General features: G+C 30.1%; 1 protein-coding gene and 2 long non-coding RNA genes across 3 annotated transcripts; all 3 read left to right on the top strand.

Annotated features, from left to right (window-relative positions):
- Window positions 1-274: 274 nt before the first annotated feature.
- On the top strand, window positions 275-4,301 carry LOC108321317 (probable acetyltransferase TAP2). The gene is made up of 8 exons (XM_017553038.2): window positions 275-428; window positions 524-618; window positions 708-768; window positions 1,385-1,568; window positions 1,899-1,998; window positions 2,136-2,236; window positions 2,955-3,048; window positions 3,893-4,301. The coding sequence occupies exons 1-8, from the start codon at window positions 394-396 to the stop codon at window positions 3,970-3,972; spliced, it is 750 nt and encodes a 249-aa protein (XP_017408527.1). The 5' UTR covers window positions 275-393; the 3' UTR covers window positions 3,973-4,301.
- Window positions 4,302-4,873: 572 nt separating this feature from the next.
- Window positions 4,874-6,387, top strand: LOC128195613 (uncharacterized). Its single transcript, XR_008247301.1, has 2 exons — window positions 4,874-5,470; window positions 6,021-6,387. It is a non-coding gene; the product is annotated as an uncharacterized LOC128195613 (long non-coding RNA).
- An 8,871-nt stretch (window positions 6,388-15,258) lies between these two features.
- On the top strand, window positions 15,259-17,349 carry LOC108321339 (uncharacterized). The gene is made up of 3 exons (XR_001831478.2): window positions 15,259-15,416; window positions 15,565-15,636; window positions 17,144-17,349. It is a non-coding gene; the product is annotated as an uncharacterized LOC108321339 (long non-coding RNA).
- The last annotated feature ends 6,612 nt before the right edge of the window (window positions 17,350-23,961 follow it).

The raw sequence follows: 23,961 nt of genomic DNA, 5'->3' as shown, positions 1-23,961 counted from the left end.
TCCTTCCGAAATCCATTTTTCGGTCATTTACATACTCTTCAAATAAAACTTCTAAAGGCAAAAAGGGAAATAAATAATAGTAATTAAAACCCAATGGTAAGGCCCAAATAAAATCCACAAAAAGGGAGTGTGTAATTATTAATTAGAAAGTGTAAATAGTAATTAAAACCCAATGGTAAGGCCCAAACTTGAGAGTGGAAAAAGAAGTGCACGAAAATGTGGTTGGCAAGGGAGATACGCATACCATCATCACCATCGTATCAACATCATCTACATACATACATGCATCATCAGTCATCGACTATTAACTATCTGAGTGTTGTGTTGTGTTGTGTTGAATTGGGTGGACAAGACTGACACGACAAGGAACGCAGCAGCTCTCTCATTCTCACAATGCTAACCCTCAATATCAATGCTATTTCTTCTTCGTCGGTTCCCTCTCTTTATCTTCCACCTCGTACACCTGTTTTTTTTCATTCACTTTTATTGTTATGATTATATATTTCTGTATTTTTTGTTTCAGGTTCTCAATTGTTCCATTTCATGCCAATTATCCACTGTCTACTCAAACACAATTATTATTTCCTTCCAATCTTAGTTACTCCTTTGCTACTACAGGTGGACACGCTCTCACTATCTTTGTTCTTCCATTTTCTCAATTTCTTATCATAGTTTATTCACTGTAAAGATTTCTCTCTTGGCTGCAGCAACCAGAAAGTTCAAGTCTTTTCAGCTCAAGGCTGGATTTTGGGAATCAATTAAATCTGGGTACCTTCAATTTTCATTCTTCATTTTGATAATAAAAGGAAAACAAAAAGGGCACTAACCCCTACACTTGTATTGTGCAAAACCTTATACACATCCACAGGAAATCGACCACTTTGTGCCTTAATTTCGTAAAGTTTGATGTTGTGTTTGAGAAATGTTTTTATTTTCACTTTCACTTTTTTTTTCAGAATTTTGTATGGCAAACAATAAAATAATAACTTCAGAAAACGGGAGATAGTGAAAATAGATATTGTGATAACTTTACCGCTTTGATTCGTTATTCTTTCAACTTGTTAGGGTGGTTCTTATTCTTTTCATATTGACTTTGTGTTGTATTTGCTTCCCCTTATTTTGAAGAAAATAATCGCGTAGTTTTGTCCACTTCGCGAGAGAGTTTTTGAAAATGTGCTATTAATTATCTAAATATAAAAGTATTATGAAACATGTGTACCCTGTTGCTTTTGGGAGTTATAATTTTACAAATTTTATATGTACGTGTTCCCTGCTATTTAATTCTAACTCTAACATTGCTAAGACATCCTAGTGCACTTATGATGCTTAGTGTATCTCTTATCTTGAAAATACCCTTCACCTAATGACTTGTTTCCTCGTCCAGGTTGATGAAAGATAACTCGATGCAAGTCATTGATCCACCCTCTATAGATGAAGAAGATGAAGAACCTCTGCCTCAAGTGTTTGTCCTTGTAGAAAAGACAGAACCTGATGGGACAATTGAACAAATAATATTCTCTTCAGGTGGAGATATTGATGTATATGATCTTGAAGCCCTCTGTGACAAGGTGTGATTCTAATGTGTCTTTAAGTTGTGTGTTGATTTTTCTAATTTCTATCGTAAGGCAGTTTTGAAGTCACTTCTCTACAGTCTTCAATACACTGAAATCATGTTAGTTTTGAAGTTACTTAGTTTGTCAACACTAGGACTTTCTTACTAATCACCGCACTAGTTTCCTTTGGTATATTTTCCTTAATACACCTCTAGCGAGTGGATTTTTTAACATCACAATTTACAAATTCAATGTATAACTTTTATCACTACAAGTTGAGTGCTCAGACTTTGTTATTTTATCATGCTCACCCTCTGGCAAAATGAATGGTTATGACTTTGACAGGTAGGGTGGCCACGTAGACCACTGTCAAAATTAGCTGCGGCTTTGAAAAATAGCTATATAGTAGCCTCTCTTCATTCTATAAGAAAGTCGCCTGGGTCAGGTAAAATTAGTATGGCATCTTGTTTTTGTTTTCTGTCTAAATCAATTAGTTGGATGGTTCAGCCTTTTCTTTATTCTTATACCTATCTAAACCTATTTGATGAACATCTTAGTGTACTTGGCGAAGTTATTTAACAGAGGGGGATGAACAGAAGAGATTAATTGGCATGGCCCGTGCTACGTCTGACCATGCCTTCAATGCCACAATTTGGGATGTTCTAGTTGATCCTAGTTACCAGGTATTTTCTGTCACGAACTTGGATTTTGAATAAAAACTCTGGTGCTAGTTGCTTGAAAAGTTTGCTACCAAAAGTGGAATATGCAAAATCTCAAGTTCATGTATAATATACTTTAGTCTAATGTATAAATCATGGTAAATATTGAATTGGCATCATTCAGTGTCCATTTTTACTTAACGATGCAAAATTCGTAAAAAGTTAGTGGTATTCTGTACTTTTCCCCTCCATTCTATTTCAAACTACCCTAGTAAAAACCACTCTCTACTTGAACACCTGCTAAATTTCCAAAATATTCAGCCATAGAATGAAGATTGCTAATGCTTGAATCTCTAATTTTATTGGAAGAATTATGAAATGCACATGGTAATGCATTCGAGCATTCTGCATTTCTGCCAAAACGAATTTTTGTCTGTTCCAATGTAAGCTTAAACCGTGACTATAGGGTTCATTTGAATAAACAACTTAGTTAAGGTCTTTTGAATAAGTGCACATTATGTAAGTTGCTTTCATAATCAAAGGGAAATTCTGGTTAATCTATTTTTATGTAAGCTATTTTCATAAGCTATCCTGGAGAGCTTATTGAAATCATCTTATGAACCTATCATAAGCTATTTTAAAGCTATAAACAACACAAGTACTCATGTTATAAGTCCAAATTAGTTGTACATAAGCTCTTCCAAACGATGTACTGCTTATTGATGCTGTTTTTATTGTATAGGGCCAAGGTCTTGGTAAAGCTCTTATAGAGAAACTGATTAGAGCTCTTCTGCAAAGGGACATTGGCAATATAACTCTGTTTGCAGATAGTAAAGGTACAATAATATTGACATCCTTTATGCATAGTATCACTAATGTTAATCACAAGATGTTGTGCAAAGTCTCAAAGCTGCTCTGTCTCTCAAAAGTGCTTTGTTATTTTGTGAGCTGGTGTCATGCTTTCCATGGTTTCTTTTAATCTTTTAGGTTTTTTTTATCGACAAATGTTAGTTGTTAGTTATGTTAGTGAGGGGAGTCAAACTCACTACTTCTCCTACTCTCTTTTCCAAACTCTTCAAACCAATCTTATATCTTCCAAATGTTAGTGAGAAAAGTTGAATCCAGAATCTCTTTTACCCTCCCAACTTTTAAGTGAATACAAAGCAAGCCATTTCTTTCTGCATCTCCATAATATCAACCTATACTCCCATAAATTTTTGTACTCCGGAATATACAATTTGGAATACCATTTTTTGTATTCCGAACTACAAGATAAAAAATATATTCCATATTGCATAATTTAGAATACAAATATGTTATGGATTGTATAATCTGCAATAAAATTTTTATATTTTAGATTGTATTTTCCAAAGTACAATTCTGGAATGCAAAATTTACATTTTAGATTACAAACATCCATAGGGGTGCAGTAAGAAGTTTATGGAGGTGCAAGAAGAAGCTGCCTAGAAAGCAATGTCATAAATTTGAAGGGCTTTATCTAGGAATATTCTTACCAATTTAACTTTCTTGACAATATTCTTCTTGTACTGTATTTACCTCCAGTCTTGACCAATGCTATTCTTATATTCAGTGCCTAATTCCCTTCTGATTGGGGATGTAGTTTGGTATTGTTTGGCAGCTTGGAGTCTCAATATTTGCTTTTTTGTCCATTGAATGCAGTCGTGGAATTTTATCGCAATTTAGGCTTTGAAGCAGACCCAGAGGGCATAAAAGGCATGTTTTGGTATCCGAATCACTAATTGCAATTCCACAAAGCTTGCTTTTTATGATGTCAACCTTGCAATTTTCAACAACAAAGTATATATAACAGAGAAGCAGTGCCAAATTTATCTATTACTTGTAACATTAAGGTACAAAGATTATTGGATGTCAATCCTGTGATTGATTACTGCATTAGGTGTTAGCAAGTTATTCTTTCTTTTTTTTTAAGTTTCACTACTTTTGATTATATAACTTGCTTTATATTTGAAAAAACAGAAAACCGTAGCTTATTACTATTGAGTGTTTGTGATTTTTTTTTCTTTTTTCATGTTTGTTCATTTTGGATGAAATGTATTATTTAAAGATAGTAGTTTTCTTCTGGTGTTTGGTTGTTGAGTTTATAAACACGGTTACTGTTAATGACATTTTTCTCAGTAAATTAGTTTTTTAATTATCTGTTAACTAGTTAAAAATCATAAGTACTATGACATTTTAAAGTAGTTTTTATAGAAGGTAACATATTTATCACGTATTAAGGTTTGAAATAATTAGATAACATGAGTGTCTTATCTCATTAAGCGAGGTTAGTTAAATGGATTACGAAAGAGTGGAGTTAAACCGAAGCTTTAGAAATATTATGAAGATTTTCTCCAATGTCTTCTCTTTTTTATTATAACAGTTAAAGACGAACATCTAACCTCCTTTGACTATTTCTTTCAATGCTTTTCTTCCTTCTGGTCTTTTCTTAATATATCCAAACAATTTAAACCATTTTTTCTTCATATTTTTTTCAATTGCTATAACACCAACTTTTTGTTGTCTATTATGATTTTGTTATGTATGAAAATAATATGAACATTATTATTTTTGTAATTTCTTTCTGTTCCTATATATGAAAATTCTCATTTCTGCCCTTTGGGTTCATAAATTTGAAAGTTGTTTTTGTATGAAAAAAAAATTTCACTATTTGAAAATTATTTCTCTTCTGGATTTTTTAATTTTGGATTGTGTTATTTATGTTTTTTTATATGAAAAATACTTTCAAATCATATAATCCATAATTTTAGTTTTTTTTAAGAAAATCTAGTGTGTAATTTGGATTTTTTTTTGGATTGCACATCCATAAGTAATTCTTTTACAGGGGTTTCTCCCTGCACCTCAAAACCTTCTCCTTTCTACACTTCCATTTTTTTTGGTTAATGACAAAATTACCTTTCTAATAAAGGTAGAAATCTTTTTTTTTTCTCCTATAATTAACTCCACCCACCCACAACCACCCACTTTTATTCATTTTGTTACTCTAGCGGCCACATCTCCTCTCCACCCTTTTTGCTCTCGACCCCTGCACTCCCGAATTTCATTTTGTTATTCATTTTGTTTATGAGGAACACGAGGATGTTTTTTAGCAGTAGAATGATGTTGTTGAGGACCATGAGGATGATGTTGTTGAGGACCATGAGGATGATGTTGTTGAGGACCATGAGGATGATGTTGTTAAGGACCATGAGGATGATGTTGAAGAACAACATGAAGTAGGTAAATTTTCTGGAGGTCCACATGATATATCACTATTGACAAGTTATGCCGATTATATTGCATATGCGTTGTGGTTGAACTAAGTTAGTATAGTAGTTGAATATATATATATATATATATATATATATATATATATATATATATATATATATATATATATACATATATATATACATATACATATATATATATATAGATACATATATATGTACATATATGTGTACATGTACATGTATGTGTACATGTACATGTATGTGTATATGTACATGTACACATATATGTATATATATATATATATTAATTTTGATGGTTGATGATTTGTTTGAACTTTATATCTGATTGTTTTGTTTAGGATCGAGAAGAGATTAAGTTAGTCATGCGGCATATATGTTTGGGGAATTGTTGTGTTATCTCTCTTGTATGAGTAGCTCAAAAATTCCAACTTTGCTAAGACAAAATAATTAGCTAGATATCTGACTCTTTTACAGGTACACAAATATCTTGCACTTTCATTTCCTTTATTGACCAACCTTTAATTTGTTTTTTGTAGGGTTGAATTTATGAGCACTTCTTGAGATATGAATAAGGCATCTGCTTCCTACTTATGATGAAGATAGATTTCGTGCCACATGTTGGGTGATAGGGAGGCCAATTTCCAGCTTATTTGAGGCCAAGACACATTTGGATGGACTGACATATGATGGGATGATCTGGACCCCATATGAATCATATCGAATTAGTCGTCCACATCTAACCTTTAGTATGTTTTATAGGTGAATCAAAGTCGGTATGATTGTACACAAACATCTACTTGAACGCGTGTTAAGGCAATTCGCATGAGTAGTTGATTCTGCAATCGCCAAACATTGCTTAAGAAGTTGACATAATAACAATTTATGATTGTTGGTTTCGTTTTATTGAGCACGTATATGTGAATGTCACACCAGTGTCATCTGCATTTGCATGTGTGGAAGGATACCTTTAGTGGTTCAGAAGGGTATCTCATCCCTATGTTATTCATGTTGCCGAGGACGATCAACTTAGTCTTGTACCTTAACTTTGATGACATGTCCCAAATGACATTCTAGTTCAGAGGAGATTCGAGTCAAAATCTGGTTTGTTGGTATTTAACTATACAATGTTTATGTATTTATGCTATTAAAGAATGTTAATTAATTTGTTGTGACCTTGAATGCAAGAATTTATTAGTCGTGTGATGAGCATCTTACATACGACGATTGATTGTTGTGATGTCAACGATGACACTGTAGCATGGGAGTGTACTAATGAGACATTACAGATAGCTCGTGTGACGTCTGAAGAACATGCATCCAACATTAGAGAAGGTCAAAATGTATCTGACAAACGTTCATCTGGGTAGCAATGCCTTTTACTACGTATTTGGTTGTTTTGAAATTTTATGTAATATTTGGAATGTCAGAACTTTGTTTTTATATGATTAAACAACTTTGTTAATTTTGACATAATTAGTATATTAATGAAGATTATGTGAGTTTTTATATGCATGAGAGTGGTATGCTTGACGATGAATTAACAACAACTTTGTATTTATATAATTAAACAACTTCTATTTTCATTTGTAAATATGTTCACATTACAAAAATATCAGTTCTGAAGCAAGTCTTCATAACTAGTATTCACGCCCATCAACTCTACAAATGTTTACATCCTAGTTATATAAAAAGATGACCATGCCCGCGCCTCGGGGTAACCATGGCTAGACGATATGATATCTACTATGGGTAAAGGACAACATTCTTGTAGGTGAACCTATAAAGATAAAATTAGTAAATGAGACTTTTTATAATAGAATAAAAGAATAATAACTTTACCTATACAAAATGAGATCCATGAACGTGTCCTATACATATTAATCGATGTTGTCTTATATCAGAAGGTGATGTACTATGTAGTGAGAAGATCATAATATTCTGACGATATGACAGACTAAGATGACATTATGTCGATTAACAATGACATAGTTAATGTCTAGTATAGTCATCCACTTGTCAATATTAACTTGTAATTAATGAAACAAATTGTTACGGAAGAAAAATGTAAGACATAATAAGTAAATTGTCAACTATAACAACATGTAACGTTAATTGTGAATTGACTAACAAAGACTTTCTTAGTTGTTCTAGTTGATCATAGCTTCCCACTAGTCTTGCATATTCATCACATCATTGATTAAGTTCTTTAAACAGGTTATGTCGGATAAGGGGTCATGACTCTTCATCCATCCCCAATAAAGCAACAATGCATTTATAGTCATAATGATCATCAACAACGACATCAACAACATCGACTATGTAAGGGTGACAAATATGATGAAACTAATCTAACATGGGTACTCTCCTTTGTTGTACATATTTAGCCTTAGATTGTATTTCTCTTTTTGTTGATAAAGTTTTATAGATGGAATGCAAGGAGTCTATGTGCTCAAAATATAAGGGTTCAGCTTGGTAGACCTTTGAGATTGATGAACTTTACGCTTATGTGCTCCATTCATTTTCACTTTATGCATTGAAGGTACCATAGATGTCATAACAAGATAAACAATTTCAAGTAACTTCTGTTTGATGTTCATTTTTCCTGCAATGTTGACTTCTTTGAAACAATTAAGCACTAGATCAAGTTCAGGTTGAATGCATAACTCTACTTGCGACATTTGATAAAATATTTGAAAAGTTCAATATAGTTCACATGATATGAATTTTAGACAGAGGAATAATCACGGGCCATATCGTTTTAATTCATAAGTACATGATGGATCATATGTTCGTCTCAGAACACATCTACAACTTTCACTATTAAATCTTATATTCTTTACTCGATCGAACTCCTGAGCAATGAGTCTCAAATCATATCTTGATACACGTTCAACCAGTCTTTTATATTTGTTTCCTTTGAAAGTGTTATTCACAAGATTTAGACTTTTTTCAAAGGATGCCTCTATCTCATTATATTGTAGGATGATGACGTTATGAATTGCATCCCAAAACGAACAAAGGTCTCCCATATTGCTCCCTGATACTTTCTTTAGGCTCTAGTGAGCCGACTCAACCTGATACAAAATGACATGAACAATATTACAAAACATATAACAAAAACAACTAAATAAAACAAAATTAAAACCATACTTGTTTGATATTGTGTTTCTTAAATGCATAACCCGGTTTGTCCACGCCTTTACAAAGTATAACTTATACGGAATGATCCAAGACTCATCGACATATTCAAAGAATAAAAGTCATGAAATACAAACATAATAAAGGCAATTAACACAATCAGTAAACATCGATTCATGTTCACAATCCATGACATTCATCAAAACGAGGACTCTGACACTAATAATGACCTGTGGACCTATCTCATATGACAAAAATAATCCTTTAAGCCTTTCTAGAGGTAAGGTGAAATTATTTTTCCGTTCACTTGATAAGAATTCAAAGAATGTTTAGAAAGTCAACCCTATAGAGGTGACTCCAACTATATCAAGCAATGACAACTTATATTTGTTGGTTTTGTATGTGGTATCCATCAACAAAACAACATTAAATGTATTCAATAATTTAACTACATCAGGATGTTTCTAAAAAAGGTCAGTTACCACCTCAGATTCGTCGACACATATACTTCAATGGATATATTTATCACGATCCAACATCATCATCAAGGGTTGTAATTCAATTCTCAAATATCTCAATGATCGTTTGTAATTATATATTGTATTATATAGTTGCTTAATTGTCGTCACATTATAATCATTATTTTCTTTGAGTGTGGGCAAAATATTTGTAGGTTTCACTTGACTCTTAGTCATATCAATAAGCAATGACTCTTCAGTGGAATTTAACCTCCCAATAAAAGGGTGATCAACTAAACTCTGTGTCAAATCATGGTTATGATACTTGCAGACAACCTTTAATTCCCACCCTACTCCATTAAAAATTGGTTTTCCCCTCGATTTAAAAGGACACTTGCGTTTTCTTATGTCGTATATACTTGGTTGAACATCATATTTGTATTTTATGCACTTTCCACCCCTTTCATATCCTAACAACACAAACGTCTTTCTCACATGTTGACCAATAGCTTTATCATATCTTATAATTACAACAACAAATCGAAAATCAAAAGCAATCCGTCAAACTCACTTAATTAAGTCATCACGTGTGGAAAAGATATGATTAGTTGTAAAATTATTTGTATAATCTTCCTCGCATATTTCATTAATAAAAGAAAAGAAATATAATATAAAGCTCAAATTTACTTGTGAGTCCATCAAACTGAAAGGATTATCTTCCATCTTACAATATGACATAACATCACTACCATTGAATACCTCACTTCTTTAATAACGATACTAATAATAATATCTCAAGAAATTATTATAAAAAAGTAGAAAAATTAAAATAATAATAAAAAATAAATAAAAAGTTAAGAGATTACAAAAAAAAAACTAAGGATCACCAGATTTCAAAACCTTGTTAAGGTAGTTACCGTATTTCAAAATTTAGTTAACGGCTTAGTCAAATTTTGAAATCCGATAATGGGTTTCACCAGATTTTGAAATTTGTTGATCACCTTAACTAGATTTTGAAATTCAGTTACTACCATAGTTAGATTTTGAAATTCGGTGATATCCTAAACCGATTTAGAAATTCAGTAACTTCTTAAATTGGATTTCGAAATCTAATAATTTTTTAAATCATATTTTGAAATTAGATAACTTCTTTAACTAGATTTGATGACCTTTTTTTCACTTAGTCAATTTTAAGGTTTGATGACCTTTTTTCACTAAAATTTCGAAATCCAATAATTTTCTATGTGGATTTCAAAATCTAAACCTAATTTCAAATTTTGTAAGTTTCGTAAACAATTCATAATCTGGTACATAGTAAAAATAACTATATCAAACCAAAGAAATATAAAATTTAAAAAAAAAAAAACTTATACTTGGATTATTTGAAATGAAGAAAAAGATGAAAGGTGAACGAAGAAAAACAAGAGGCTTTGTTTTCTGATGAAAACGGAAGAAAAGAGCACCATCATACACACATACGAGAGCTAAAAAAGAAGAATGATGAAACCTCGTGAAGAGTGAAAACTTGAGGTGCATGAGAGTAAATATACAACTCATATTAAATGTGATTTGATAATTACTGTTTACATATTTTTTTTAGATATATTTTTATTAAATGATACAAATGTTAATTTGGAGATGTAGGGAGAAAGCTTATAGGTGTAGACAAAAGCACCCTTCTTTTACGTAAAAAGTTTATAAATTGTGGAATTCAAAATTCAATTCGAAATTCTACAATTGGAAAGTCATTGTTAAAAGGATATGACAGAAACTAAGAATAATGTTGCCTTTTACACACTCCATGGATGTGCAGGAGTTCTTCATCTAATTTCCTCATACATATTTTAACTCAGAAATCTTATTGTATGAGATAATTTGCTATTTTTACTTCAAAGTCATATTTCTCCTTTTTGCTTAAAATTGTAAAGTGAAAAATCATTTGTAAATCATAAAAAGTGAAATCTTATTGTATGTGTAAAACTTTTGAAGTATAAATTAACTAAAGAAGACACATTTCAACGTGAGAATTTCCACTTTGAGTACGTCTAACTAATTAGGTCAATCATGTATCTAAATGTGTTTATTTTGTAATAATATTTTATATTTTATGTGACAACTATACTTACTATAATTAAGAGAACTGTGCTTTTAAGAATGTGGTATGGCGACAAGGAAACTATTATGAGTTTGAACACAAGAAGATGCTTTCTCCCACTAATAATATTATATTTTGCAAGTGGGAAGAAAGTACAAATTAGTTAATCGTACACTTATAATGATCACATGCAAAATTCAGTTATATTTCTTCTTCTTGTTAATTATTACACCTTTTATCGTTGTCGGTAATAAAACATTCCACTAATATAACAAATATACTATATTTGGCTTTTAACTATTAATGGAAATGAAGTTGATAATCGTGTTCATAATTTATGATATGCTTATCATAAAAAGTAGTAGACATGCTCTATAAAATATACATATACTTTCAATTTGTAATAGAAGATTTTATTATTATTATTATTATTATTATTATTATTTTCTCAACCCTCTTCATAGCTATTAATCTGATTATAAAGATTAAATGGGATTCTGATGTGAAACTCGTGGACCTTCAATACACTGAAAAGAAATATAAAATATAACAAATATCACGACAACTTTAACTATAAATTAGGTTCCCACGTTTGCTAAGTTATGAATAATTAAGTGAATAAATATTCCTGTCCATTGTTAATTTTGTCAATGACATATGTATTTATATTTGTAAGTGTCACTATGATTCTATTAGTGTACATATTCATAAGTATGACGCTATATAGGATCATTTAGAATAAAATCAAATTAAAAGAATAATAAAAAATCGATTCAAAAGTTCAACAACGGATTAAAGCAAACAATTATTTTGGATTGATTTGGATATATGTTTTCAAAATTAAATGGTTCAATTTGATTTCCCGTTTAATACTTTAAAATTCATTTAATTTCAATTGAAATTAATATTTATTATTATTTGATATATTAGAGAATATTAAAATCATAAAAAGGGTTAAGTTCGACAAACTAGTTTGTCTGCTTGCTAAAAAACAGATTAGAAAAACAGTTTCAATTCAAGAGCCATTCCAACTTGATTCGCCAACCCACCAACTCGACATCATTAAAAACTTAAATGGAACGCGCCTACAACCCACTACACAACAACATTTCACTCTGTTTAAAAATTGGAATATGCGTGCTACACTTCATATTCATTTCCCTTCTTTATTATTTTCCTTTTATGTCATATTTGAAATCCTAAATCTCCTTTCAACTCCATGTCCATCATTCTTCCTATCTCTAGAGCAGACGCAACGCAACAGGACTAGCGTAAACTACCACGACAAACAAGTTTGCACCACAAATTCTCTAATTCTCTTCTCATCTCCACGTTTACTATTTTCCTCTCATCTCCTCAGAACAAACACGAGGGCGACTAGTACCACCATAATGAACATGGTCGATACTAATCCTCTCCCAATACAATCTAACATCATTAAAATGATTGGAATGCGTTTGTGACAACACAATTTACTACATTTAAGGTAAGCATTATATGTCTTCCTCGATTGTGTCTCTAGTAGTTGCGTTATTCTTGATAATTAAATTAAATGAATTTGTGTTATTCTCAACCCAACATCTTAGCATAAACATATTTTCAGTTTGTTTTAATATTAAAGATAAAAAATTTCAACCTATTTCATGTAATATTACATTCTTTATGATAGAAAAAGGAAACAAAAACTGGTGAGCCAGCTCGCTAGCTTGGTAAACCAGATAGTTGATGTCAACCCTTTTTTAATTGGTAGGTCAACCTGACCCGATCAGATTTTGACGGACCAAAATCAGACCTAACTTAATGAGATCGGATTGGCCATTTTATCATGTCTATGAAAGAATATATCTAATGTATCTAATTCTATTCTTATACGTTATGACAAAGAGTAATATAAAAATAAAATAAAGGAAGAGTTGTTATCATATTGACCTAAGGAGAATATATAGTTAAAGTAAAATAAAAACTTACTCAAGAAAATAACATAGGTAGATTAATTTTGATTGGTTATATTTTAAATTTATTGCACTGTTGTACAAACATGTATATAGCATTTGGAATACTTATGAGAGAAAAATCGTGGTTATCAAGCATTTATATCATAATATATAGATACAACATAAACACATGTATTTTGTTGGTAAAGATAGAGACTTCTTATTTATACATTACAAGAAAATTTAATTTTAGTAATTAATTTATTAATCTCTAAAATAATAAAATTAATCGTTAATTTAATTAAGGACTAACTAACTTATTAATCTTTAAAATAAATAAAATTAGTCACTAATTTTTAAATAAATCATTATGAATATGGAGATCTCAATTATAAAATTAGTCAATTATTTGATTAAAGATTAATTTATAATTTAATAATTATAAATAACTAAAATATTAGTAACTAATATTATCAATTTAGATTCGGATTTAAAAACTAACTTAATTATCATGATATAAATATCAATTTAGATATGAGATATATAAAACTAATTTAGTGATCAATTATATAAAAATTAGTTTAGCAATTAATTATATCAAAATTAGTTAAATGACCGAATATACAAATAAAATAGTTTATTATAATTATTTTTCAACATAAAAATTATTAAAATGTGTACTTTTTTTTATTACTATATACATAATATTATATACATAAATTTAATTATTAATTATGGTAAAATATATAATAAAATTATTTATCATGATATATCATGTTATATATATATATATATGTTTAGTTTAAATGAATTTTAACCAAAATATCGAGTCACGTCTATAGAATCTTTTTAATACAAACATTAACGTAAAGACGGAAATTAATGCAGAAAAAAAAATCACTACAAAATTCTACACTTTACAAATAAAAAATACTTCCTAAGATTGACCATGTCTCTAATCTTTGTATAAGTGGGATAGAGAAACTGTAATGTGATAAGAATAAAATAAGAAAAGAAAAAGAAAATTGATTTAGCAAACAAGTTCACTTTGATAATGGAAACAAATTATTCTCATATGGACTTTGTCTTCTTTCACAATTTTTAATACTCATTCATCTATCTAGGAATTTTTCACATTTCAACAAACCAAGATTCTAAAGTGAAAAACTCTCTCTTTCTCTCATTTGGGTTTTTTCCCTTTTCACACTAATTATATTAATGACGATGTTATCATATGATTGGAAATTGATTAGTTTTATAATAGTACAAAAGTAACCCTCGCTTTTATAAAACATCTCAAAGATGTAATAAAATAACTAGAGGGTCTTTCCATTTTACATTTTCTGTCATAAATATATATATATATATATATATATATATATATGTATATTAGTTAAATATTAAAGTTTAAAATAACAAATTTAAACTTATTTTAAACTTAAAAAATAATAAATAAATAAATAAAAGAAATATATCTATACTATTTTTAGACAATGAATATATTAGAGAGTATATTTACAAATGATTAATTAATCGGTGGTAGAAATGTACAATCAGAACGTGTGGGTTAGAAAATGTTACTTTGATAAAGAAGTCTTATTTTAAGGGAAAAGGTTTTCCACTTTCATGTAAAAGAAAATGATTTCGTACTTTTTAAATTTTTTTTTATGTTGGCCTTGTTTTAAATTGGATTTAGTTACACTTAATTAACATTGTTCTTATTTCAAACATTTGGCTTTAAAAAGAAAGGTCAGTATAATTCCAAGTTCTTGAATAGGCATGTGAAATGATAATTAAATCTTAAAATAATACCGGAAATGTCGAATACCAAAAAATGTGATGGTGAATGAAATTTGTCCTTTTAATCAGGCAAGTCACAAAACATTGTGTTATTATTCGATGTAATACTTTTTTGGTATGTATATTTCAATATCAAAACATATATAATTCACATATGAAAAATATGTGAACACCAAAATAAAATAGTATTATATATTTTTTTACATTAAAAAGGTAAATGGAGATAAAAATTTAATTAAGGTAAAAAGGGTTATTGGGCCCTAGTTGGAGGCAGCCAGACCCATCAGATCAAAGACACATGACCTTAGCAGGGGTCTTTCTTCTAAGTCAGCTTTCCATTCTGCTAACTTCTTTCTTCTCTCTCTAAAAACTCATCTTCTAAATATTGCTCTGCATTCTCTCTAAAATACCACTCTGTTGAACCGTTCAATTTTTGAATAGGTGGTGCTCAAACGTTCACCGTGTCAAGGGCTCCGTAACTGACCGAACGAGTTCTTGTTCCAATCGGTAAGTCACTTTCTCCTTTTCTCCACCGTTTCTAGCACCTAGGGCATTGCTATTTTACTGAATGCATGCCACTAGAAGTGTTCTACTTCAAATTTGTGGTAATTTCTAGCCTAAAAAGCTAATTCTATCACCATTGGGTGATTTATAGGGTGTCTTTGAATTTTTCTGTGAGGAGCACTATTTAGATCATCACTGTCAAGTAAACTGTGAAGTTTTCCAGGTAAGGGGAGCTAATTATTTTTGTATGAATTTATTTTATACAAATATATGCAGGTTGAATGTTGAACTGGTGTGTTCTTGTGAAGGATGTTAATTTTTATTGGATAATTATAACTGTGTGAAATTGTGCTTAAATAATTTATGCTTTGGTGTTGAACTGGTACATGTGGCAATTATGTTTGTAAGTGTCTCTGTTGAAATTAATCTATTTTGGTTGAAATTGTTCTGGTTGAAGGGTTTGGAGTAAGGGTTTTGTGATAGCATGTACATGGGCAGGTACTGTTTAAGGTTACTATGAGGGGAAGGGAGATATATATAATTGGGTATTTGATGTCTAGAACATTGTAGGACAATTTTGATAACTTAGATAATTAAATCATAACTTGTTAAAAGCCTTTCTTTGTTGGTAGATAGAGGGGACTTAAAAACCTGAGTTGGCACATCCCTGATCATAGAGCAGCCCTGGCCTGGTCCAGTACGTTGTGACTAGTTATATGTGCTAGCGCCGCAGGTGAGTCTGATGCGTTCAGACATCTGAACCCTCTCCGGTGACCAATTGGGGAAAGTAAGATCTCTATTATGATGAAAATTAGACAAGTAGTTTACCAAATAAGAACCATGATATATATATATATATATATATATATATATATATATATATATATATATATTATTAAATGTTATGGAAATATAAGTTAGGAAAGCATGATATATATATATTATATTAACATATGAAACGTATGATATAAATTGTTATCATAATATATATATATATATATATATATATATATATATATATATATATATATATATATATATATATATATATATATATATATATATATATATATATATATATATATATATATATATATGAACGTAAACTGGTGCATGGAGGGGATCTCACTTATTTTTCTTCTTCTGTTTGGATTGATTGATGTTGTTTGACTGCTAGGATGTATGTATGGTGTTGTTGAGTGGTTGTAAAACATATGAATGTGAACTACAATGATGTAATTGAGTATGAAGTGGACATCTCAGGGTGAGATGATTGAAAGTGATGTGTGGGGTGTTGATGTTGTTCTGTATAACTGTATGGAGCTTTGAACTGATATGTCTATCCCTACACTCGAAGCACTGTTCATACTCAGATAGAGGAGAGCAGTGTAAGTGGTGAGAGTAGAGGGAGGTCCTCCTCTATAGTCTTAGAGTTTAGACATAGACAGATTGGGGGATTTACCTTGCATAGTGTTGGGGAGTGCCAGATGAACTACGCAAGTGCAAAGACGACCAATAGTTCGACAGTTATACTAATCCGAATGAGTCGTGTTGAGTGTTAGAGTCATGGTTTAATGTGTTATGTATTAACCGTTTTATATATACCAAGCATGATGATTATTAATTGATTGAACAATATGATTACTGCCTGTTTATCTAGCTCACCCTTGCTTCTGTGTTGTGTGTTGCTTGTGTATGTTTTTCTTTGCGATGATCATCCACTTGGATAGGAGCAGATGTGGTTGAAGAAATACCTCTGGAGCAAGAGCTGGAGGAGAATGATGCTGCTGCACAGTCTGCGTAGGATTTAGATATCTAAACTCTTGGATGTTAAATACTCAAAACTGTCTGAGTTTAAAACTCTATATTATATTTTGGATGACTGTAATTTCGTACTTAATTGCAAGTCATACTCTAAATATTCTCTTTATTTGGATGTTGATGCCTATATTATATAATTGTGGTTATTATATATTTGGGATGTCACAAAATATGCCAAAGATAAAGTTTTCATTTATTTGACAACATTTAAAAGATATATATATATATATATACATATATATATATATATATATATATATATATATATATATAATCTATATATCATTGAAGCAATTTATTAAATACTTATTATTGATTACATTATTAAGACTTAAATCTATTTTAGGTTTTTAAGGAATTAGTCCTACTTGTGTAACAAAGATATATTAATTTTTTGTATTTAGTTTACTTAAGATGGAAGAGTTAGTGTATTATTAGACAAAAATAATTTATTTTGTATGGTCAAATATGGAACAAGGTAACGAATAAATATTGAAGTTATTTTATTTTTTGTTGAATTCTAACGTTGTTCAAAGTAAGGACTTAAAAAATGACAATTTTAAAAATAACATTAGTTTAAAAGTAATTTTTTAATATTAAAAAGTTATAATATAAATAGTTTTGTTTGGAAAGAGTTTCATTATTTTAAAACACAATATTTTTAGAAATTATTTTTTTAGAGTTCTTTAACTTATCTCTAAGAGTTATTTCTTTTTGTTCATCTGATTGAAGAACTCATACTTAGATTGATCCCTGGATCAAGCTCTTCAATTTGAATCGATTAGTTTCTCTATTTAAGTAAGCTCACTTTCAACCATTTTTTTTTGTCTTTTTTGTTATTTATTGCATATGATCATTCTTCCACTTGCATGTGTCGTTTTAGTAATCTATATGAATCTCTATTGATCAATTATCCTAACAGTATATCCTTATCGTTCTTGTGATATTTATATGTGTAAATAAAATATCCTACAAGTTGGAAGGAGTTTCGTTAGTTAGGATCTTGTGAGTTGTTGGGTTAGGTAAGGGAAGCTAGTTGTTTTGTGTGCATAAATTTGATAAATATGATGTTTTGCATGTTAATGAATTTGATTGTTGAGTATGAGTGAATTGATTTGAATGGTTTAGAAGTTTGTTTCGTGCCTGATTATTTTTGCTTGGTTTTGTGTAATTGAGAAAGTTTACAATTTGAGTAATAAGACAAATTGGTATGAGTTTCCATGTTTAAAACTGTTTTGAACCAATGCATTGAGAAAAGAATATCAATTTGATCGATTAAATAGATCCAAGTTTCTTAAAAACACAAAATGAAATTGTTGATATTTGGTATACCATTGAGAGGCAACAAATTAGTGCTGAGAGGTGGCAGATTGATGCTGAGCACCAGCCTCATTGTGTAGGTCTGGGAACATATTAGCTTCAGACTGTTGAGCACTAGTTTGTACCACTGAGCATTGTATTTTGTGAATGTTTTGGTACTGAGTGGCAACAAGGCACCACTAAGCACCACTTTTATACTACAAGCCTGGAGCTTTTTAGGTCCAATACGCTGAGCAACAAAAAGTTTCGCTCAGTCTAACTTTTTGCGAGAAGAATGGCATTGAGCGTCGGTATTGTCATTGAGCACTATTCTTGCGAAAGTTTTGGCTTTGAGCACTACATTTGAGCATCAATTTGTATGTTGGATTGTTTTTTTCTTTGGCTGTTTGAGATAGATTTATAATAGATTTTATGTGTGGTGATGGTGTTGAAGAAATTTTAAGGAGAAATTCCTTGTGGTGATGACATTAGTGTATGAATTGACATATGGGAGGTTAGTAAGAAAGTATTCTAAACTCTAATAATTATTCTGAACTCTAATAATTATTCACACTCAAATATAATGAATTACTTATGTGGTGAGAGCTGTAGGAGGTCCTAGCCATTTGATCATTTCGTGTTAGGTGCGAATGAGACTAACCTTGTTAGTAGTAGAATGATAACTCTTTTGTCTATGACTCTGCAAAACATAAATATTATTACAAGTGCATGCCTACAATAAATTCCTATGTTAAAGACATGTATCTGGATAATTAAGCTTAGTATTAACTATTTGTGTGTGTATATGATTTATTGTATTTAATGCATGCTTAGGTTATATTTGATATGATTTACATGTTTTAAAATAATTCTTTGTACACACTAACTTATCTATGATTTCTTGTGTTTTGTTTATTTCTTTTGGGATGATCACTTCATAATGTGAACATCTAAAGGGTTTCGCCTTTAATGGAAGGAGATAATGATAGTCTTCTTTAGTTTCTAGTAGTTATCTGTATATGAGTTTTTAGAAACTCTAAATTATTCTTAATTATTTTATATACACTTTTTTACAATTATTTATTTTTTTGAGATAATTGTTAATATATATATATATATATATTTATTTATTTATTTATTGAGACAATCTCTTTTTTATTTTATTAATTGTAAGTTACTAAGATGTTATAATTCACATGTTTAACATTTAATTTACATTTAATTCACATATTTAACATTTGTATGACTAATTACTTTTTATAAAAACTATAAAACTACTTTTTATTTAATATTTTGTTAAAGTTTAATTCAGATATTTAACATTTGTATGACTAATTACTTTTTATAAAAACTATAAAACTACTTTTTATTTAATATTTAGTTAAAGTGTTTAAAGTAGACTTCAGGTTAAGTGATGGTTCTATTAGAAGATAATTTATTGAAAAGAGAAAACAATCAATTTAAGAGTTTTCGTCTTTATACAATGTATAATATAAATTGATATACAAATAAACTAAACATATAAATTATTTAAATATTATTTAATAACTTCTAGTCTTTAAAAAGATTAAAAAATTATTAATCTACATAACGTTCTAGTCTTTTTTATGACATGTATAATCATTAATAAGCTTAATGTGTGAATTGATGTTAACTATTATATATTTAATTGAATAATTATTTCTTCTTATATTTATTTTTCTACGATTGTGTATTGATACGCCAATAGATCAATCTATAAGAGCAAATATGGGTCTTTAAAATAGTAAATAGGCATTTTTTTTATGTTATGATTTTTCTTTAGAAGTTTATCTTTGGACTATATAATATAATCGTATACTAGATATTTAACTGAAACAATAATATGTGATTTAGAGTGTAGAGTTTAAATGCAAACTCAATAAATTGTAATAAAATTTGTGTTATCTTATTGTCGCAACCGGAATCGCGACGGGACGACGATCCAATAAAAAAAGAAAAAGAGTTTTTGAAAAAAAGAAAGAGATTGGAGTCGCCACCATAGTTTATTCTGGAAAACTACGGAAAAACCATAAAATGATAAGGCATGGTCTATTAGAACCAGATTCTTGGTTCGGGAGTCGATTACGTGTAGGGAAGGTATTAGCACCCTACAACGCCTGCCCTAAGGCAGTACCTTTAATTAAATATGCGAATATGATGTGGTTTTCAAAATGTTTAACTTTCCCTTGAAATAAAAACTCTTAAAGAACAAACAATATTTTTTAGTTTTTTGGGCCCGACAAGGATTGACCTTGCTCCTACATATTCTCATTCAGAATGAGAAATCAGGGTTCCGTAGTTCGTTCTGAAATTGTTTGAGAAATTTGCTTGAAGAAATTGATTTTGGATTTTTGGGAAAATGAACCTGACAAGGACTGGCCTTGCTCCTACGTATCTCCACTTTTGATGGAGAATCAAGGATCACGTAGTTCTGGCTAGGCGATATTGTTTGTAGTTTGAAAAATAGAAGTTTTTTTTTAGTTTTTGAAGATTTTATATTTTTTTTTAGTATTTTTTATTTAGGAGAATGAAAAGGTTTTTGGCACAAGGACGATGCGTGCGATCACACATGTGCCTAAACCTTTAAAACATATTTTTGTAATTTAAAAGAGAGAAAAGGTTTTTAGCACAAGGACGATGCGTGCGATCACACATGTGCTTAAACCTTTGAAACGTATTTTTGACATTTTTTTGAAGAAAGAGAAAAGGTTTTTGGCACAAGGACGATGCGTGCGATCACACATGTGCCTAAACCTTTAAAACATATTTTTGGGATTTTGAAGAAAGAGAAAAGGTTTTTGGCACAAGGACGATGCGTGCGATCACACATGTGCCTAAACCTTTAAAACATATTTTTGGGATTTTTAATTTTTTTATTTTGTATTTTTCTTTTTATCTTTAATTTTTATATTTTTTTTTTATTTTTTTTTAAGAAGAGAGATGAATTGAAATATCTATGACGTAAAATTATGAAAAAAGCATAGGATAAAATTGTGGTGGAAAATAGGATAAATTTATAAACTAAAAAAAAAAATCAAAATGCATATAAATAGAATGAAAAGAAAATGTGTACCTCGTTGAAGATTTGAAAGATGAAGCAAAACTTTGCTTGTAATAAGTTGTAAGGAGAGATAAGTTGATGGTGAAGAAGATGAATTTATAGTAGAAATGTGGTGTGGGATTTACTATGTATAGAGGGATTAGGAAATAGTAAAATGTGAGAGAAAAATGAAGTAGAGTTTTGGGATGGAATGAAGAGGTTTTGAGAGAGAAGAGATGAGTATTATGTAATTTTTTTTTGTGTGAAGAGAATGTAGGTATTTATAGAGTTAAGGATGAAGAAAGTTGATGAATAAAAATAATATAATAAGTTGGTGGAAAATTTAGATGAAATAAAATATAATAAAAAAAAGATGAATAGAAAAAGTTAATGTGGAAAATAAGTGAAAGAAATAATATAAAAAGTTTGTGGAAAAATTAGGTGAAATAAAATATAGTGAATAGTAAAAGTTAATGTGGAAAATAAGTGAAAGAAATAATATAAAAAGTTGGTGGAGAAATTAGGTGTGGAAATTAAGTGAAAGAAATAATATAAAAAGGTGGTGGAGAAATTAGGTATGGAAATTAAGTGAAAGAAATAATATAAAAAGTTGGTGGAGAAAGTAGGTAAAATAAAATATAGTGAATAGTAAAAGTTAATGTGGAAAATAAGTGAAAGAAATAATATAAAAAGTTGGTGGAGAAATTAGGTGTGGAAATTAAGTGGAAGAAATAATATAAAAAGTTGGTGGAGAAATTAGGTGAAATAAAATATAGTGAATAGTAAAAGTTAATGTGGAAAATAAGTGAAAGAAATAATATAAAAAGTGGGTGGAAAAATAAGGTGGAGAAAAATGGATAATAAAATGTTGATGGAGAAGATATAATTAAAAAATGTAAGTGGAATAATTAGAAAAGTTGATATATAAAATTAATATGGAAATGATGTGGAAAAAGTAAATGAAAAAGGTAGATGATGTGGAGGGTGATGTGGATGGTGATGTGGAGAATGGGGTGTGATAAGAAAATATGGGTGGTGAGGAAGTAAAAAAATGAGATTATTTTGGGCCATTGGATTAAGTGTTTAAAAGAAAATTTAGGGGTGCAAAAAGTAAAATAAATAGTTTTTTCATTTTGGTTTATTTTTGATTATTTTTTTATTATTATTTTTTTTGGGATAAATTATATTTATCCGGACGAAATTGGGTGTTGACAGCTGCCCCTCTTTACTTAGATATTACTGGATAATATGAAAATTTGATATTTTTGTATTATCGGAGTAAAAGCTAAGTAAAGAAAGAAACACTAATTTCGTCTGGATTTCAAAATGGACAATGAACAACAGGAAAGTGAATGAGGTGTCATAACCTCGTGGAGAGTGTCGTAACCCTATGGAAGTGAATGAGGTGTCATAACCTCGTGGAGGGTGATCGTAACCCTGTAGAAGTGAATGAGGTGTCATAACCTCGTGGAGGGTGTCGTAACCTTATGGATGAAGTTGATGAGGTGTAGAAACCTCGTGGAGGGTGTACCAACCCTATGGAAGTGAATGAGGTGTAATAACCTCGTGGAGGGTGTACCAACCCTATGGATGAAGTTGATGAGGTGTAGAAACCTCGTGGAGGGTGTACCAACCCTATGGAAGTGAATGAGGTGTACAAACCTCGTGGAGGGTGTACCAACCCTATGGATGAAGTTGATGAGGTGTAGAAACCTCGTGGAGGGTGTACCAACCCTATGGAAGTGAATGAGGTGTACAAACCTCGCGGAGGGTGTACCAACCCTATGGATGAAGTTGATGAGGTGTAGAAACCTCGTGGAGGGTGTACCAACCCTATGGAAGTGAATGAGGTGTACAAACCTCGTGGAGGGTGTACCAACCCTATGGATGAAGTTGATGAGGTGTAGAAACCTCGTGGAGGGTGTACCAACCCTATGGAAGTGAATGATTTGAGTTTGATTGTTGGATTTGACCATTGCCTTGCAAAGGGCCGTAATAGAAAGTAAAATCGTTTGATTGTTTTGAATTTGAAATTTGGATTTTGAGATGTTGAAATTTTTTTTATTTTGATTTTTTTTTTTTTGATTTTTTTTTTATTTTTTTCTTGAGATAGAAATGAGTGTCCATATATTTTTTTTTTTGAAATGAGAAACATGATTGATGTAAATTTGGAAATTACAGGAGAAAGATTTTATGCATGTTGATTTTTTTTTTTGTCTTTTTTGAAGGAAGAAGATTTGATGAAAACATGTAATTTTGAAATTGGGGGGGAAAACTTTGATGCAATTTGATTTTTTTTTTTTGTCTTTTTGAAGGAAGAAGATTTGATGAATATTCATGAAGACAAAATCAAAGTTGATGAAAATA

This window comes from Vigna angularis, chromosome 2, assembly GCF_016808095.1.
Source record: "Vigna angularis cultivar LongXiaoDou No.4 chromosome 2, ASM1680809v1, whole genome shotgun sequence".
NCBI lineage: Eukaryota > Viridiplantae > Streptophyta > Magnoliopsida > Fabales > Fabaceae > Vigna > Vigna angularis.
Note: the sequence above shows the minus strand (reverse complement) of the source record. Positions and strands in the feature narration are given on the sequence as shown.